The sequence below is a fragment of the Drosophila innubila genome (assembly GCF_004354385.1).
Source record: "Drosophila innubila isolate TH190305 chromosome 3R unlocalized genomic scaffold, UK_Dinn_1.0 2_E_3R, whole genome shotgun sequence".
NCBI classification, from domain to species: Eukaryota; Metazoa; Arthropoda; class Insecta; order Diptera; family Drosophilidae; genus Drosophila; species Drosophila innubila.
Genome location: NW_022995380.1, coordinates 5232948 through 5251614, shown reverse-complemented (window position 1 = coordinate 5251614; position 18667 = coordinate 5232948). Strand labels below are relative to the sequence as shown.

The window sequence follows — 18667 nt, the reverse complement described above, 5'->3', positions numbered from 1 at the left end:
TCCTATTTATGTTTTTTGATTTTATTTATGTAGTTATTTAGCAATAATTTATTTTGCTGCTTCGTGATAAGCGCATACTTGATTATATTTTCTTCTATTTAAAAAACATTTATGTACGATTATATATAAATAAAATTGAATTAAATAACAACATAAATAGCTGCCAAATACATCATTTGATGATTTTGCTGGTCCGTTGTTAACAATACATATTTGTTACTTTAGAAATTACATTACATAGTACAACAAAGTTACGAAATTGCAGAAATATGAAAAATAAGCAAAAGTTTTTAGTATCGAGGATTAACATTGAATGTTAGAAGTGGACAACTACAAACAAAGAACTAAGCGGTCAGAGCTTTTGCTTTTAATAGCTTTCGCACCCTTCATACTGCTTGTCCACAGTGATGAAGGGCAAAAGGCACTTTGATTTTAGACGTTTTAACGTAGATTTGTGCGTTGGAAAGATGACTGCTGAGGACTACGGTCCATTTATTAGACACTCTTCTTCATGGTCATCTCGTGGGCGGTACGCAAGCGACGTCGCAGTTCGTTCGGGAAGCGTTCGTAGCATTTCTTGCACACGGGCTTCTCATCGTACTCGTAGAACTTGGACTTTTGTGTCATCTTTGTGTCGCACACGGAGCAGGCAAAGTGATGCACACACCACGCCTTGTTCAAAGCAGTAAATACTGTCAAAGAAAAAGGAAATTGAATTTAGCATGATCAATTTTAGAACAGATCAATTCATTTAATATACCGTCGCCTCCAATGACCTGGTTGCATACAAAACACAGGTTTCCAAATAGCTGATGATAATGCGTCTCGCAGTAGGCCAGACCACGCTTCTCGTAATGCCGATGGCCCAGGAAGGGCTTCTCACACTTGGCGCACACGAAATGCTCAACGTGCCAATGCTTGCCCAGCGCTGTGACCACACGCTCCTCAATGGGTCGACGGCAGGCACCGCAAATGGGAATGCCCATCTTGTCATGGCAGCGTAGACAATACAATTCATTCTGTTTTCAATGCAGAGACTAGAGTTAATATTATTGTTATTTAAAGTATTTAAATATCTACACACCATATCATTTGCGGCAAGACCTGGACGACTCTTGACCTCGCGCGCTGTGGCATCCAGTTCTGTGCCGCATGCCGAGCAATTGAAGTGATATCCATGGTAAACTTCGCCACGGAAACGCAACGGTTCCTCGTCAATCAAGCCGCTATAATAATTAATTTTGTAAATTAGTGTAAAGTTTTGATATGCAAAGTGCCACGCCTACTTACTGACACTTTTGGCAGACATAGCGGCCAGTTATCTCCGCCTTCACCTTGGCATTGCATTCGTGGCAAAGTGCACGATTCTGGTTGCGTATAAAGCCACTGTCGGCCAACTCCTTGGCACACAGCTGACAACGGAAGCACTGCGGATGCCAGCTGGCGGACATGGCCTTGATAACACGTCCAATAACAAACTCGCCGCACTTGTTGCAGCAGGGGGCAAACAGTACGTGGAAGTCGCGTTCACAGTACTTGCGGCCCTCGAACTCGTAGAAAATGCCATCCTGGAACGGTCGGAAGCACTGAGCGCAGCTAAAAATCCAAAAATAAAAGAGTTAATTAGTAAATGCAACTCAAGCTGATGTCGCACAAGTGTGTGCAGTATGTCCAAACAATTACTGCACCAACTGTATACTGTGTACCTACACAAAGCATTGTGTGTGCCAAAGTTCGCCATTGGAATTGACAATCTTCTCGGTGGGCTCAAAACCGTCGGCGCATCTCGTGCAATGCATTGCACCCAACGACATGTTGACGGCCTGGACTCTGTAGAAGATTAAGATAACAGATTACAAATTAGTATATCATATTGGGAGTCAGTGCTGTTTAGTAGGCAGTTACACTTCAGCTTTGGAGTACATCATGATGATGGTGTTTTAAGCAGCGTATGAGAATAGCAACTGGAAATGAATACATGGATTTTTTGTTGGGGTACAACGAGTTTGTGTGGATTGCTTATCAAGCGTTGTTGACGTTGCTGAATCATATTTCTGACGAATATGAAAAAGCTTTGCATTCCTTTTACTTATATTGCGTTAGGCGACTCCATTGACTTTTGGAGACCGTGAGCGAAGGCAGTTGATGTGCAGTCGTTAAGCAGTGCGGATGTGTCAAGGGCTCGACTGTTGGATTGATGATTTTAATGAATTGAATTTACCGCCACAGCACACACACACACATACAGCAATATGTAAACAACTCACACACACACACATACATATGGAGCAGAGCGCGACGGCGGCGTCTAAAAATAAATTTGAATGTTGCCATGACGTCATCGATGTAGTAAACATCTGGCGCTTTTTAAGCATGAAAAGTGCAGTTTATGCGGGCAGCAAGCATCCAGCAGATACATTACCGCACACCTATGGATACAATAACCATTAATGATTTGCATAATTGCAGTTAAAGTGCGTTTTACGAGGTGTTATCTCGGCCAGACGCATTTTGCGACACCTTGACCAAGTGTTTTAATGAATGAAAGCAAGCAATCATTTGTGTGTCATTGGGAATTACGATGATGTAATTTAGTTTAAATTCGATTTGGAACGTTCTGCTCGGTTTGCTTACTGAACGGGTGGCATTTCACGATATTGGCTTTCACTTGTTGCACTTGCAGAACGCGTCAATCAATGGCTGAAAACTGCAAACAAAATATCATAAAACTGTGTCGTCTATTGATCAGTGATGCTTAATCAGCAAATTTTTGGCTAGATCCGGTTTCCTGATGATATTTAAAGTTATTTTCTCTCAATTTTCGCTACTGCTAATGGCTAAAATGAGCAGCACTAGTATTTGTATTTAAGGCAAACGACAACACAAGTCTTGCCAAATTGGGCGTACACGCGAATCTCGAAATTTTCATTAAATGCAACTTATTCAAGCACACTTTTCAGTGATGTATCAAGATATACATTTTATTTACCTATAACAATCACTTTTCACAAATTTCTTTGCGTTATATTCTCTTTTTAATTAAGAATCTTCACTAAGTTAAATACAGTCGTGTTAAAAAGAGAGAGGAGAGGCAGACACTGTCTCTCACTTTATTCGGAATTAGTTCCAACGATCTAGTGAACGAAACGACAGAACTGAATCCCTGGTTGTTGTTCATTTAATGAGCTAGACAAATTTTTTTTTGGCAAAATTGCATCAATTGACATGTGCTATAACAAACAATATTAAATTATATTTTTTCCATAAATTTAAATGCTCTCTGACTGTCCCCAGCCTTAACAGTGAACGAAGTACCTGATCTCTGTTATCACTAAGTGCTGTTACTTAACATTTGCTATGTTTTTATCGGCAACGCAGTGCCGCATCAGAATTATCGATTGTAATTGCGCATGCCGTGCGCGGCATTATTTAAATTTGAGTTCCCTAACCGTTTATAAGCCATTTGTTCTTATCACCTAAATTATGTATGTGTACAATTTCGTACTGTAAATATATTTTAATATTAAGTAAATACACTGGATTGAAAGAAACCCCAACTTATTTTTCACATGTGTAATCAATATTAGTTACAATTTGATTTGTTTATTTACATACTGAACTCGTATGCTTACAATATAGTAAATTTTTTTTCTCAATAATCTCTTTTCTGATTTCTAATATAATTTCTGTCATGTTTGTGCATTTCACTTCCGCCTGACAAATTGCAGGGGGATTGCAATTTCTGTTGCTCAATTTCCGCATTAAAATTTTAATTGCATCTGTATTTCTGTAGTCGATTCTTCCTTATTAAACTATAAGTATACAATTGTGTATCTGAAATACATAAATAACAAGTTTGTAATTTAATCAAACCTTATAATTTGATGACACTTCTCACCTCACCTTTTATCCCATCGCCATTAGCTTCCAGACGTGATTCGATCAATGGCTTTGTTTGCTCATATCATCGCCACATAATGAAAACAAACAAAGCGGCGACGAGGCCACCGAAAATGGCTGACAACGAAAACAACAACGACAACAACAAAAACTGTTTATGACGGGCGCCGCCTTACAACAACGGTGTTTGTTCTGCGAGACAAATGGCACGTAGCAACAGTTGGGATGCTATAATTAAATTACAATTCGTTTACGATTTTATGTTGTAGATTTCTAGAATTTACAGAGCATACGTGAAATTGGGCTTACCTATATGTATGCTGAATGAAGTCATTGGCTAACGGCATACTTGTACCGTTAATAATAAACATCTTGAGATATAAAGATACAAGCAACAAAGTATTACAAACAAGACAATTGTCTGCTGCAAGCGGATACAGTGGGTGTCTAAATTTAACTTCAATTATGCTATTTATTATTGCAGCTGGCGCAAAACCGGCAAACCAGACAAACAACAAACTCGCCCCCAGTTTCAATGTACATATGTAAATACTTATTGCACATATGTACAATGAAAATGTACATACATATGTATGTATAAACATATTTATGAATGCACACTGAGCTTGTCAAACCAGTTGCTCGCAAACTGTTGTTCAGCCATTGATCGTTTTCTTCTATTGTTGTTTTCTATAAAAAATTCAAAAAATGTGGGCACAAACAACTAACCGCATTTGGCGTCTTATCTGTAACTTGCTTTATTGCTGTAAATGCCCTTCTTATTAGCTTTGCCTTATCAAGCAATTTCGAAACCCAATTACATTGCTATATAGTAAAATTGTATTGAGAATTTTTGTTGTACATTCTAAATGCCATTTTTTTAAATTATATATCACCACGACTACACCTTTTGGTCAATAAAAGTAGAAATGGTATAGAATACTTGCTTTGTTTGGGAATAGGAGCAGACGTATTAAAGGATGCAAATGTGCAAAATTGTGGGCTAGGTTAGTTTTAATGGTATAGGGCAATATGTATAATAATTATTAGAAATTAAAAAAATAAATAAAATAAAAGAAAATTTCTAATTTAAATAAAATCTAACTTAAGTTGACTTTATAAATTTTGTTTTTCTCTGATTCAATATCAAGCTGAAATTTGTATTGATAATAGATGGATATCTATAAAGAAATTAGTTGTTATTTTAGTTTTTTTTTAATTATTTTTTATTTTAAATTTTATTTTTCTTAAATGTATTTCTTGTTGTGGCTGATGATCATAATAATATTAAAAGGCTTTAAACAAATGAATAAATATTCTATTGAATTTTTCAATAATGTAATTAGAGCTAAATAGAGTTAGGTATAGTGGTTTAATCAATTTTTAGAGTTGATCTACAGTAGACACTTTACTAAAAAAACTCTGTATTTGGGTCTTAATGAATATTTTTATCGCATTGGCCTGAACCTTTCATGCCCCTCGATGAATTAATATGATTCGAATTTAGTCGGCGTGGGTGCAAAAGTGAGAGTCAACCCACCAAAGAGATATATATGTATATGTACACATTGTATGCACAAAACTTGCCAAACCGCCGGATGCGAATTGAAACTGACGTGGCATCGACGACGGTCGTCGCATGTGTGCAACCTTAGTGGGGGCAGGGGTAACAAATTGGAGCGCAGTGGTTGGCTAGCCAAAGTAATTACCATTTGTATATGCATGTGTCTTTATCTATGTCGGTGTGCGTGTGTGTGTGTGTAAGTCGGTATGCTGTTGAGTAAGGTTTTGCGTGCGTTGGATGTCGAACGAAGTCTACAGCAAAGCAAAAGGCGAAAATCACTTCACTTGGCAACAATAACAAAGACGACGGCAGCTACAAAAATCTTAACACACACACACACATATACACAATGTGACAGGTGCAGTGTGTACTACCAACGACCTGTTGGGGAGCGACGGTCACTCCAAAAGTTCCCCGACCTCCTAAAATGCAGCTGGTTAACTTGCGTGACCACCCGCGCACGTGAAGACGTGTGTGTGTGGAGTGTAATCTACACCTACACACATGCAAACGTAAATATATGCGCATATGTATGTATGCAACAGTGTCATTAGCACTCGAAAAAAATAGCAACTCAGCAAAACAACAGATAGTCGCTAAACAACAAAAAAAAGTAATAAGCACATCTGTTTATGCATTTGTATATGCTATGTAGTTAAAAATAAAACTATTTAACCTTAGAGATGTCGTTGCCATAGTGACGTTAATACTACTTGGAGACAAAAAAAACTTTTTGCAATGCACTCAGAAAACAAAAACAAAACAAAATATAGAGAGAAGGAGAACTAGAGAGAGTGCACCAACTGGGAGCAGTGATTGGCTGGGCATCATCAACGGTACTATTGTGCTCTCTTTGTTGTTATTCTTGCTATTGACAACAAAACAATTGAAACAGACGGCAATCAAAAAGCAACAAAAACTAAATAAACAGGCGCCAAGCAGCTGAACTTTTGAGTTGCCTTGTCTTGCCCGAGAAGATAGGGCAATATTAATCAGATATATACGCTATTTATGCATATACATCTAAGCACTATTTACAATATGAATATATGCAAATGAATCTAAATGTAGAAATATGAAAGCTTCCCTTGCGGAACTCTGCCAAGTTTCAAGGTGGATTGTAGGGCAAATTGATAAGAATTGTATTAATATTTAAACAATTACTAAGTTGAGACTTATGTAATATTGATCTTACAGTGTTGATAGTTCTCATTTGTAGTCAGGTCTCGTGATCAATTTATACAGATGTAAATAAATAAACAATTTGTGATCTGATTAACAATTTCGTTTAATTTTACATTTTCTTTATGAATTTTGCTTAGGATTTACCAATTTTATATTACTACATAATTAAATGTTATAAATATATGTATTTATATTCAAAATTTCGCAATTTGCGGAACCAATAAATTAACAAAGCGCGTAATTACAATTTAAGAGTAAACAATATAAAATTATTTTACAGCTTTCCTCCCTTTCCTTTGCTCTATTTACAGTTTAATATATAGCGTTTTCCATTTTTATTAGAAAATTGTTAAATTTGTACAACCAAATATTGAAAAGTAGTTGAAAAAATGTAACAATTCTGGCTATATAATAAATGATAAATAAAAATGAATTTTTACATCATTATCAAATAATTGTGTACGATATTTAACTATGATTATTAAGTCTTTCCTTTGACACATACATATATTTCATAATCTATGCTAATAGTTGGTTTCTCATAAAAATTACTTACAAAATTCTAAATTATTAAAATTTTGCGAAAAAAGGCAACTGTTGCTTGGACTTAAATCTAAATTCGACGCATACTATTAAGCCGCTCTGTCTGACGGTCGATCTGACAGTTATCCCCAATAGTTTAAGTTATAATTAAACATAAGCTGAAGTAGGACATATGTATATATAGTACGTGTATGTACATATATTGACACATTGATTCTTGTATGTGAAAGGCACATGAACAAAGAGAAATAAACAACCGAATCTAATAATATATGTATGTGTGAATTGTTGCTCCCTAATTGGTAAATATGTATGTATGTATACAAAACTGGAGACTTGTTTAATACATATATGTATTCGTTGTGCATATGTATGTATGCAAATGAGAAATGACCATAATATTAATATCAGTGTAACCTAAATCCAATTTGAAGCAACATATAACATATAACCTAAACAACCCTCGCTTGTTGGAGTTCTACAGCTCAATTGCTCATCTGGAGTCCGCCACTGCTGCGACTGCCCGTCGATGAGGAGCCACTTAATCCGAATTGTGAGACGAGCTTATCATAATCTTCCAGCGATGTCTCGAACTGTTCCAACTGACGCGACAAATCATCCATGCTGCCATCGACAGCTGAACTGTTGTTGGCCAATGTTGCAGCTGCTGTTGCTGCTGCTGATGCTGCTGTGGCACCACAACTGGCAACAACTGTTGTTGGTGCTTGCAACTCGCTGAGTCCTCGCAGCGGCGGTGCATGATAACATTCCCTATAAAACTTGGCCAAATCGTTGACATGCGATGTGGGCGAGGCGAATGGAAAGTGCAGCTCCTTTAACAGACTATCATCATCCGAAGGTTGTTGTTGTTGTTGCAGCTGTTGTTGTTGTTGTTGTTGCTGCTGCCGCTGATGTTGTTGTAACGTTGCTGCGCTGCTGGCGGGTATAAGCAGACTTTTAATGGGCGACGTTGCACCTGGTGCTCCAGATGCTCCAGATGCTTTCTCAAAGCTCTTAAATGCCGTTGAATTGTTGTTCATGTTGTTGTTATTGTTATTGTTGTTGCTGAGGTTGTTACTGCTAGCATTGATGTGTGTATTGTTATTGTTAAGATTAACTGGCGATTCGCATTTGCGATTCAGTGACTCAATGGATCCGCTGCCGTTGCTCTCCTGTCGATTGCGTCGAAGCAGCCACTCAAATGGCGGAGTCTCCGGCAGCACAAAGTCATGTTCCGTAAACTGTCTCAACTTGCCCAGGTCGGTGAATGCACCTGGACGCAATGGCTTCTCAATGTCTATAAAACGCTTGTCAGTCGCCACACCATTTCCAGCCACGCCCACTCCCACGCCTCCGCCCGTTGCCAGCCTAACTGTGGACAGCTGCTGCGTGGGTGAGTTGGCATCACTGGCTGGCCGGAAGTGATCCGACTTGAGCATTATGGTGTCCGACTGATGTGCTGCCGCTGCCGCAGTCGCTGCCTGGTGCGCTGCCGTGGGTGAAATGGTGAGTTTGGTGCGATAGGCAACCGACATGATCAAAGAGCCCACAATTGTGTTGAGCTGGCCAATCTTGACCTGCTTGTGACCCTCGCCCAGTGTATGCACCTGCGGACGATCCACATAGATGCGATAGAAGATGCCATACGAATCCGGACACTGACGACGCGACAGTTTGTAGGCGGGTGTGGTGCGGGTTAGGGAGATGAGGGACTTGAGCATAATCCCCATGCGATTGTAGATGGCATGGGATGCCTTCAGCAATTGGTTGTCGTTGCAGGTGTTTGTGTTTGTATTTGTATTTGTGTTTGTGTTGCCTCCCTCTCCCTTGCACTCGTCCCCTGCTCCCGCCTTGCTGTTGTTGTCCACTGGCAGCAGATCCAGCGACCACACCTCCAGTATCATTTGATCCCCCTCCGTTGTCTTCAGCGATATCTCCACGCAGAGTGGCAGACGCTGCATAATGCTGTCACCTGGTTTGAGGGCCAGTGCCCGTTTTGTCTCATCCAGGACATCGGGATGATCCTGGACCACAATGTTGAACCAATCGTTTCCAGCTAGTGGATTACACTGTGTCTGTATCTTCTCGCCGAGGCGCGACTGAACCACAACCTGTGTTGACTTCAGCGCCAGGAATTTTATGAATTTCTCCAGATCCTTCTCGGCCGCATTTAAACGTTGTGCAGACATATTTTTAAATATATACACTTGGTTTACTTGGAATTGACTCCGCTGGCACTGCAGCGTACAAAGTTCGTTTTTGTTTTGTCTTTGCTATTTTACACTGCTTCCGCGTATTGTCTGCCTCTACCCATTCGTAGTTGTATTCTGTGGAATTTTTCTGTTTTTGTTTTTGTTTGCGCACTTTATATCTGCTTTGCACTCCGATTTTTGATTAACACATGCTTGTGCATGTTTATTAAAACACTGCAATTTCAATGCCTGAATTGTTTGTCGATTTCATTTGATTCTCACTTTTACACGATTGAATTATTTGGATGTAAAAGCAAAACAAAGATCACTCCCACTTTTTTCATTACCGTCCGCCATTAAACTAAAGCGTATGCGATGTGCTGGTGTTGCCATACGCTCTGTTGCGTTGAACTGCAGCAGGGTTGTCAAGCATCTTCAAAATGGCTATCGTGTAAAGTACAATTGAAAATATCGCGTTATTTTAATGTACGAATTTATCATTACACACAATTCTTGTATTTTATATTTATTAATTGTGAATTTATTCTTAGATACATAATTATTATTGCATTAAATATTTGAGGTATCGCTATGTGCTACAAGATTTGCTCGTGATTTGTGATTAGCGTACTACCCTAAACATTTGTTTACCACTTAAAAAATAAGTCTGGCAACACTAAGCGTCGTATGATACACGTCACGTAGGCACAGTGGGCGGGTTGGGTGTCGCTATTTGAAATGTGAGCTAATAAGGGATTTTGCTACCGCATAAACATTTGTACAGTTTTAAATAACCTCGACCAATGATTCTCAAGGTGCTGATTACTTGATTATTTTCGTTTTTGGCTGAAATTTAGATGTTGTAACGACTGCTGTTTTGTCTGTAAGTTGAAACGTTCACGATCCGAGTCTGAAAGCACTTGCTTGGGAAGATATCGAAGCACCGATGCCGGCACAGAACCAAGCATCTGCAGACGCTCCTCCTGAATCCGATTTTGCAATTCAGCTTCCGTCTTGGCCTTTAGATCAAAGAATTGTAAATTCTCCGCTGCTGCTTCGGCACGTCTCCGATTATTTTCCTCGATCATGGACAAAAGGAGAGCACCGTGTTGTTTGCGTTGTTCACGCTCCTTTGATATCTCCAAGATCTCCCGGTTGTCGATGCAGTCGTGGGTTCTTTCAACAATTTGCTTCTGCCGGAGACGGGCTTGCTCCAACTGGCGCTCCATCATATCGGCCCGGTAACGTTCCAATTCCTGCCTGGCACGCCGACGCTCCAATTGCTCCTGCTCCAGCTGCTGCCGGAAGCGTTCATCGTCCTTGGCTTTGTACTCTGCCTGCAGCAGATCTAGCAACAGATTGTGGCGCTGGCGTTTCCGATTCTGCAAGGAATATACATAAATACTTTAACAATTTGCATTCCAGCTCACTCACCTCAATTTCCAGCACTTCGTTACCAATTTGCAAACTAATTTCTTGATGTCTGCGCTGCGCTTCCTTTTTTGCCTCCTCCATCATTCGCTTTTGCTCAGCCATTTCCAATTGTTTCTCGAAAACCTTGGCGATATTCTCATCGGACTTAGCCCTTTGCAGCTCATTGTACTCCTTTTTGATCTCGATAAACTCAAGTTGGCTTTGCAGTTTTTTTTGCTTTAACCGATTCAGTTGCAGTTGCTCTGCTCTGTCTTCCTCTTGGATTTTTTTTTGAATTGCAAGCCGTTCCTCTCGCTCTGCCGCAGTCTGCACGCACTGCTTCTGACGGCGTTGCCGTGTTTCTTCAATTTGTGAGGATAGAGTTTCGTGTAAAACTTTTTGACGTTCCTTTTTGAGCTGTTCCTCCTCTTGCTCCTTGGCCAACTGTCGCAGCCTTTCAGCCTCGGCACGCTCAAAGCCCTTCGCTTTGGCCTCCTTGGCCAGCTGACGGCTTTTATTCCGTTCAGCCATATGATCCTCGAGATCTTTTGTAATAGCTGCCAATCGCAATTGTTCTGCTAGTTCTCGAAGTTCCCCGCAATCAGTTCGCAATTGTTGACGCCGCTTTCGGTCGACAAACTCTTGATGTTTCAGTTTCTTAAGCTCCTCAGACATTACGACTTCTGCGTGAGCGGCTTGTTGGCGCAAAGGATTTTCTTCAGACAGCTCGGTGTTTTTCAGTTGCGTTTCATTCATCATTTCGCTAAAAAATTTAAAGTTCTTGAAAACAAGGTCCTCATCAACTTTTACAAATATCTTGGGTCGCCCTGTGATATGAATTGCGGGGAGCGCGTCCCTCGCACACAAAAAAGTCCTGGTGGGTGTTGTCATGGTAACAAAACGCGTAAAAAAAACAAAACTAGAAAAGGAAAAATAAAATACAAAATATCTATGAATGTTAAATTGAAAATAAACTCAATTGCTTAAACTGATTAATATCGATAATTATTATAGTATCGATAGATTAATATTAACCGTTGACAATTTATAAAAATTTTATAAAAATTAAATATTTATTTAATTATTAAACAGTGATCAAGAATAATATAGTATACCAACACAATTCAAATTACACTTATGTTAAACAAAAAATAATACACTATTTAAATTTATCTGAGCACTTTCGATAATTAGATATTCTTGATTTCTAGCTGTAAGAGATCGATATCACTTTAGTATTTCGATGATGGCCTAAAAAATACCGAGAGCTAATCACTACTGCCTACTTAGCTATTTTATAGCTAGCTCTGGGTATTTTTGGAATTCGATTGTTGGAGAATTTTTAAATTGCTATAGAATGTTTTTAATTTTTGCAGAATTTTTGCTAGAACTTTGTCGATTTTCTTATATTTTTGTAGAATTAATTTTATAACTTTTTCTGCGAGGGGTGACAAACTTCAAAACCTCATAAAATCATTCACTGGTATCTTATCTAATTTCGAATTTCATTTGATTTTTTTATAATTGCTTTTATTGCTTGTTTTAACTATTTTTTGTTATATTTTTGAATCGTTCGCACCTGTATTCAAACAATCGGTATTTTTATTTTCAAGGATTCAAGGTTGCCACACAGTTTTGGGGTTAAGGGCTGCCATTTTGTTTTTTTTAGCTTTTTTACATCGATATTTTAGCTATTTTTCTGATGGTTTCCAGCCAGAAGCAACTATTATTTCCTGTAAAAAGTTGGCAGCACTAATTGTCAACCCCTCTGCAAATACTTATTTTTATTATTTTTGTTTATTTTTAATGTAAAATAATCTCAAAATGGTTTATTAAAAATGTGAACGACGAGAACTAAGCGCTTCCCACAGCAAAAGCGTAAGTGAGAGTTGGTTGAAATACAACAAAAACGACAACGCCATTTTTACAGCAGACGAAAGTGAAAAGCTGGGAAAACAGAATAGAGAAAATAGCAGTGGATTATTTTTTTCTCATATCTGTGTCAGAATTAAGGTTTCCCCAACCAAGTGTGTGCGTATGTGTGCGTGTGGTTATTGTGACATTAATAAACAATAGCAAAATGTCGGAAATGTTTAAAAAACAACAGCAGCCTTCACAGCAGCTGCAACAACAAAAACAACAACAGCAACAGCAAGACAGCACTGGCATCTATAACAATAAAATGAACGTTATACCAAATTACACCTTGAGCGGAATGAGCTCCTTTGATGCCGAATCGTTGCCTGATTATTCAGAATTTGATTCCGAATCGGTAACTTTGGACTATTATAAGGAAAGGTATTTAGTCAACAACAACAGCGACAACAATGTCAATAACAACAACAACATCGACAAATCGTATTTTGTCTACATTTTGTTTTGATTCCGTTTTACTTGCACTTACACTGCTGTGTAGTTGTTGTTATTGTCGATTGAATGCCCCAATTTTGTTTGTGCTTTGTACGTTTTTCATTTCGCTACCCATTAAAAATGCTGATCCTGTTGCCATGCCCATCGCACATGCTCAGAAACTCAGCGACTCATAGTACCATACACATGCAAATCTTTTGAGTTTCTCTCAATTGTTCGTCTATAAATAGTCCAGACATCACATCTCTTCTGTCTGGTCCCCGTCTGTGCGCTACTATCTCGGAATTGGCCAAATTTTGCATTGTCTAGTATATAAAACTACCACCCGCCCACTTAAAACCCTCCCCTGGATTCCTTAAATGTCTGTTGACAGTTCATTTTGGACATAGACATGCATATATACAGACGCATATATAAATGTATATGCATTTGAGAACCTTCTTGATATTTCCTTATGCATAATTAATGATATGTGTAGCATTTGCATTGACTTGTATGCAGTTTTACCGTTGCTTCACCGCCCACACACGACACGCCTCTTCATCTATCACATTCACTAACTTTCCTCATTTGGCTTTAATGGTTTTTCCGTTGCCGACATTTTCACATATCTAGTTACTTTTCTACTCTTTGCATATACAAAACGTGATATGCTTTTACCATTGTAGAAATATACAGTTAGTCAAGTAATTATTTTGACAAAATGGTAAACTTACATATTTTATTTATATAAATATTTGATTTGTATATATTTTCATATTAAATATTTGAAATATAAATATTTGATTTGTATATATTTCCATATTAAATATTTATATTTGATGTGGATTTGTTGAGAACAGTAGGGTGCAGTGTTTTGTTTGGACCCAAAAAAATATTGAAAAATGGTAACCCAAAAATATTAATCTACGGTCAACTCTAAGATGTTTTCACCAAGAGACCATAGCTCTAAAATGAATTCATAGTCCCCGATTTTTAAGTTGGAAAATTTTATTTTGTTGATATTCTTAGCATGTTTTTATTAGCATATCTTTAGTGTTTTTAGTCCGATCCTGACACGATTGGTATCAAAACTCTTTTTAGGACCAGGACTTTCAAAATTTAATTAAATCAAATGACAAATTTTCTTTAAAACATAATTTTCGTCCATGCAAAAACTAAAGTCTCGAACTTTTTCATCTTTAACAGCAAGGACTAGGAATTGATTTTAGAATTATTATTATTTCTTGTTAAAACATCTTAGAATTTACCGTACGTTAATAATTTGGGTTACCATTTTTCAATATTTAAACGTATGCACCCTAATGCATACATTTAATTTACACTAGTCAACTAGGAATAATATTTAAAACCTTCCAAGAGTCATTAAGACCTGTCAAGAAGTATCAACAACAGTATTTTATGATAATAGTATCATTTAAGCACGCCATCAATTTTGTTGACTAGTGTTGCTAGTGAATCAAAAGTCATTGAAGCGTTTCTGCATTTTTTTTCCCCCGTTTAGCTCAATGCTTGAACGATTGTTTGTTGAGAGTTCTCTTTAGTTATTTAAAAAAAAAAAACGGTCGATTGCTTTTGAATGTTGCTTTTGCATGTTGTTGCTGTATTTAAAAAATTTGTTTTATCAGCTGTTTATTATTAGTTTGTATTTTGTTTTCGTTTTGTTTCACATCCCATACACAAACTTTAATTTAATTGCACTAATCGAATGTTACCAATTCTATTTCTCCTCCATGCTATCCGATTTAACAAACAGATGTTGAAAAGGCTGCCGCCAGCATATTGAATTGAAACGCATTTGAAATCATAATCGCAGCTGCTGAGCGCTACAAATTTAGCAATAAGAGAAAATTGCATTAATTTAATTGTTATATTCCAAGCCAGAGTTATCGTTATACTCCCCTATATACTCCACATACTCCATATACTAACCAAACGCATTTGAAACGCATTCCAATAAAGTATTTACGCGGGCAGACGTTTTGCCTGATTAGTTTTTAAGGTAAGTCTGAGCACCTGATACATTGAAATTGCACTTGTTTTTAACATAAACATATCTACATTCGTATTCATTATTGATATTATTATTATTATTAGTGTACTACGTCCCGGGGAGGACAAAATGGCGCCGACAACGACAATTGAAACCATAACTATCACAAGACCGCTCAAAGTGCGTACACTAAAGTTTCTTGGAATCTGAGGAGTATGATTTTAATTTTCTTTTCTGCAGGTGATCGCATTTATATGTGGAGTCATCGTGGTGGTCCTGATGATCATGGCCCTCGCCTCCACAGACTGGCTAATGGCCGCAGGCTGGCGGCAAGGTCTTTTTATTCACTGCATTGAGGAGGACTCAGTGCCACCGTTGCCATTCAACATTCAGGACCCTCCTGGCTGCTATTGGACTCGCGATATTGGTAAGGCTTAGTCACAGTCCACAAAATTAGATTTGTGTCATCACATTTTCGAACTTACAGGCTACATTAAGGCCACCGCAGCTCTCTGCATTATCACATTGATAACAGACGTCATTGCCACAGTGCTGACCGGTCTGGGCCTGAAGACGCAGAATCATAATCTCAAATATAAATTTTATCGAATAGCAGTACTGGTTATGCTCGTCTCTTGTAAGCTTTAACTTTTTATTGATTTAAAGTATAATAATAACATTAATGATTCTGTCTTTATATAGTGCTGGCCGTATTATCGGCATTGATTGTCTATCCGGTTTGCTTTGCAGGCGAGCTTACAATGGGTAAGAAGCATAATTATTTAGTTGAATGTATCTTATAATTTATTTATGTTTCCCACAGCTAATAGACGGGTTTGGGAGTTTGGATGGGCCTATGGCGTTGGCTGGGGCGCAGCTATTTTCCTGTTCGGCGCTGTGGTTCTGCTGCTCTGTGACAAGGAATCTGAGGAGATCTACTATAAGGAGAGAAAAATTGTACATGAAAACCAAATGCGCGCCTAGGCAAGGCCGCACGACCTGCCTGACGTCGTTCTTTAGACATAAGCATCTAGCAACCAACACACACACACACAAACATTCACACACACAGACGTATATAAATTTCGATTAGAATCAGACTCAAAAAACAATGAACTAAACACAACAGAAATAAGTTTCAATTATCGAATTTTTTACAATTCGTACAACGTAAATCGAAAAAGATTTGAAGCCAAAAAATAATCCGCAACGACTCCCTCTTCCCATAGTACTGAATATTAGTTTAAATAACGTTTGTTTTTCAATAAGTTTTCCCTTATTGTTTCGAAAGGTAATCTATCTTCCAATAATATCATACATAAACCCATAAACACAGACACTCAAACACACATACATGCGCCGCACTTCACATATAATCAAACATAAAATTGAAATCGTGTCCAACATACCTAACCTACCTATAAACCTACATATATATATATATATATATGTAATCGTAAATCGTGTCAGTGAGTTTAAGAAAATTGTAGTCAATCCTTAGTAAGCTCCCTTTGGCAAAAATTGTATTTTACGTAAACATATACATATAAACGAGAATGGAAAATGTACCCAACTACAGAGAAGGCGCATAACTAGCAAATTAATAGAGAATGCATAAAAACGCATAGTCATTTACATATTATGTAATCTCCACTAAATAAACAAGTTGTCTATCCGTAAATATATATATATATATCATGTATGTAACCTAACTATAATCAATCATTCAAACTCGCCCCAAATCGAAATCACAATTTTGACGAATATATCGAATGATTCAACTTCTAAAACAATCAGCTCCCAAACATAACGATTACGCTTTCAAACAAATGATATTTTCTATGTTCCCGATTTGTGTCAGATGATCTAATTTATTATAACTATTATGTTGTGTGTCAGTGATCGCTTTATGCCCAACATATGTACTCAAATATATATTTATATTAACATATAATATATTATAACACTACACACCTTTTGTAAAATACTTATACCGTCCCAATTGCCACTCAGTTCCCTTGTAATAATATTTAGTTCCACTTCGTATTTGCAATATTTTTCTATTGAGTACATACTCAATTTGACAGCTAGTTTTTTTTAACAACAATTTTATTTATTACTTTATTCTAATTTATTATTGTACAATTGAAATATGTTTCATGCTACACTTGGATACATATCACAGCCAATTAAAGAATAATAAACACGTTTTTAACTCATTTTGTTTACAATTTTATGTTAATTATTTTATTTAAAAATACATACAATACTTATATTTACATACTTACAATATATGAACATTATGTACTGAATATTATTATTAGTTGAAATTTTTAAAAGTATCAGTTCAATGATGATTCATTTGGTGCGTTAAATTTTTTCTTTCCAAAATACCCAAAATCCTTTTTAATTGCTAAAAATTCTATAATTCCTCAGTTTCTTTCGGTTTTTCTTCTTTCAAAAACGACAAAATACAAAGAAATTGAAACAATTGTAGACAGAGATTTAGATGAAAGATCAATGCCAAGAAACAAATTTTAACGCGACGTAAATTACAACAAAAATTACAACCAAAATAAATACACATGCATTAACATTCATATTAATAAAGAAGTCATTGAACAAATCGTAGGCAGGAACGTGCGGTGAAAAAGGAAATGAAAAACAAAAACAAAACGAAGCGATGTGAAGCGAAGAAACAAAGAGAAAATAACGTGAACAAGAACAATTAATAACGAGTATGAAATTAACAATTATACCAAACAATTTTAATTAACTAAACTATACTTAAGTAAGGTTAAAGTATGCAACTATTATTAAAAAACACAAAACAAATTCAACATAACGTAATTAACGAAACAATTATATACATAATTATAGTATACTCGAATGTGAACTTTTACGAAGCATTACAATTTTTTTATTGTGAAACGAATTCAAAAACTAGCAATTAATTAACTTAACACAAAAACACACTAACAAAACCCAAATAACACATTTGATTTGTCCATACACACTTAAAACAAATTCAATGTAAAACCAGTAATATTAATTAATGATTTTTATGAAGCGTCAATGGATGAAACCAGAAAACTTATCAAGTTAATTGCTAGTGATCATATATTAAATAATATTCACTTAGCCACATAAATACATATACTTACGTATATTATTATTAATTATGTATTTCCCAACATTACAGTTATTAAGTACGCCTATGTATTTGACAAAAAAAAAAATGTCTGAAAAATCCGCCTGCACCCACCCATAAATTTAATCGTTTTCAATGTAAATATTTTGGCGAGACCCATTCAGTTTTCACCCAATATAATGAATTAAACATTGAACATTGTTAACCCCATATTAACTATTACTAAAGAAAAAAAAAGTAATCATACATACAGACCATAAATAAATAGATTTAGTTTGTCATTCCACAATCAAAATTTATTTACATAGATATCAACAAAATACATAACCCACTAATGTATATGAAATCCCCCAATG

The 18667-nt window shown here is 36.7% G+C and overlaps 4 protein-coding genes and 1 long non-coding RNA gene across 10 annotated transcripts; 1 reads left to right on the top strand and 4 right to left on the bottom strand.

Moving 5' to 3' along the window:
• LOC117791854 (LIM and senescent cell antigen-like-containing domain protein 1) lies at positions 1 to 3102 on the bottom strand. 4 transcript variants are annotated; one of them, XM_034631757.1, is made up of 7 exons: positions 2990 to 3102; positions 2635 to 2707; positions 1711 to 1830; positions 1291 to 1596; positions 1085 to 1226; positions 761 to 1019; positions 1 to 692 (listed from the first exon to the last, which is right to left on the bottom strand). In XM_034631757.1, exons 2-7 carry the CDS (start codon positions 2646 to 2648, stop codon positions 496 to 498), a joined length of 1038 nt encoding a protein of 345 aa, XP_034487648.1. In that variant the 5' UTR covers positions 2649 to 2707; positions 2990 to 3102; the 3' UTR covers positions 1 to 495. The 4 variants fall into 4 exon arrangements, with proteins under 4 accessions (XP_034487648.1, XP_034487650.1, XP_034487649.1 ...); XM_034631759.1 differs by lacking the exon at positions 2635 to 2707 and having other exon boundaries at positions 2990 to 3088; XM_034631758.1 differs by lacking the exon at positions 2990 to 3102 and having other exon boundaries at positions 2635 to 2787.
• A 439-nt stretch (positions 3103 to 3541) lies between these two features.
• Positions 3542 to 4119, bottom strand: LOC117791544. Of its 2 annotated transcripts, none has more exons than XR_004618069.1 (2): positions 3899 to 4119; positions 3542 to 3834 (listed from the first exon to the last, which is right to left on the bottom strand). It is a non-coding gene; the product is annotated as an uncharacterized LOC117791544 (long non-coding RNA). The 2 variants fall into 2 exon arrangements; XR_004618070.1 differs by having other exon boundaries at positions 3904 to 4119.
• A 2615-nt stretch (positions 4120 to 6734) lies between these two features.
• On the bottom strand, positions 6735 to 9779 carry LOC117791015 (autophagy-related protein 13 homolog). The gene has a single exon (XM_034630644.1). It carries the CDS (start codon positions 9379 to 9381, stop codon positions 7678 to 7680), a length of 1704 nt encoding a protein of 567 aa, XP_034486535.1. The 5' UTR covers positions 9382 to 9779; the 3' UTR covers positions 6735 to 7677.
• Positions 9780 to 10110: 331 nt separating this feature from the next.
• LOC117790270 (meiosis-specific nuclear structural protein 1) lies at positions 10111 to 11733 on the bottom strand. The gene is made up of 2 exons (XM_034629661.1): positions 10819 to 11733; positions 10111 to 10766 (listed from the first exon to the last, which is right to left on the bottom strand). Exons 1-2 carry the CDS (start codon positions 11686 to 11688, stop codon positions 10215 to 10217), a joined length of 1422 nt encoding a protein of 473 aa, XP_034485552.1. The 5' UTR covers positions 11689 to 11733; the 3' UTR covers positions 10111 to 10214.
• A 795-nt stretch (positions 11734 to 12528) lies between these two features.
• Positions 12529 to 17391, top strand: LOC117791331 (transmembrane protein 47). Of its 2 annotated transcripts, none has more exons than XM_034631052.1 (7): positions 12529 to 12675; positions 14924 to 15169; positions 15265 to 15340; positions 15401 to 15587; positions 15648 to 15797; positions 15863 to 15925; positions 15984 to 17391. In XM_034631052.1, exons 3-7 carry the CDS (start codon positions 15290 to 15292, stop codon positions 16142 to 16144), a joined length of 612 nt encoding a protein of 203 aa, XP_034486943.1. In that variant the 5' UTR covers positions 12529 to 12675; positions 14924 to 15169; positions 15265 to 15289; the 3' UTR covers positions 16145 to 17391. The 2 variants fall into 2 exon arrangements, with proteins under 2 accessions (XP_034486943.1, XP_034486942.1); XM_034631051.1 differs by lacking the exon at positions 14924 to 15169 and adding an exon at positions 12804 to 13095 and having other exon boundaries at positions 12567 to 12675.
• The last annotated feature ends 1276 nt before the right edge of the window (positions 17392 to 18667 follow it).

What these genes read in the sequence shown, in the direction of transcription:
- LOC117791854 (XM_034631756.1), bottom strand. Translation starts at nt 1,928, where the DNA reads ATGATGTACTCCAAAGCTGAAGT. An exon ending in TGGCACACACAATGCTTTGT is followed by an intron (nt 1,597 to 1,710) that starts GTAGGTACACAG and finishes TTGGATTTTTAG; the next exon opens with CTGCGCTCAGTGCTTCCGAC. An exon ending in GTCTTGCCGCAAATGATATG is followed by an intron (nt 1,020 to 1,084) that starts GTGTGTAGATAT and finishes CATTGAAAACAG; the next exon opens with AATGAATTGTATTGTCTACG.
- LOC117791015 (XM_034630644.1), bottom strand. Translation starts at nt 9,381, where the DNA reads ATGTCTGCACAACGTTTAAATGCGGCCGAGAAGGATCTGGAGAAATTC.
- LOC117790270 (XM_034629661.1), bottom strand. Translation starts at nt 11,688, where the DNA reads ATGACAACACCCACCAGGACTTTTTTGTGTGCGAGGGACGCGCTCCCC. An exon ending in ACGAAGTGCTGGAAATTGAG is followed by an intron (nt 10,767 to 10,818) that starts GTGAGTGAGCTG and finishes TATTCCTTGCAG; the next exon opens with AATCGGAAACGCCAGCGCCA.
- LOC117791331 (XM_034631051.1), top strand. Translation starts at nt 12,878, where the DNA reads ATGTCGGAAATGTTTAAAAAACAACAGCAGCCTTCACAGCAGCTGCAA. An exon ending in CTATCACAAGACCGCTCAAA is followed by an intron (nt 15,341 to 15,400) that starts GTGCGTACACTA and finishes TCTTTTCTGCAG; the next exon opens with GTGATCGCATTTATATGTGG. An exon ending in ACTGGTTATGCTCGTCTCTT is followed by an intron (nt 15,798 to 15,862) that starts GTAAGCTTTAAC and finishes GTCTTTATATAG; the next exon opens with TGCTGGCCGTATTATCGGCA.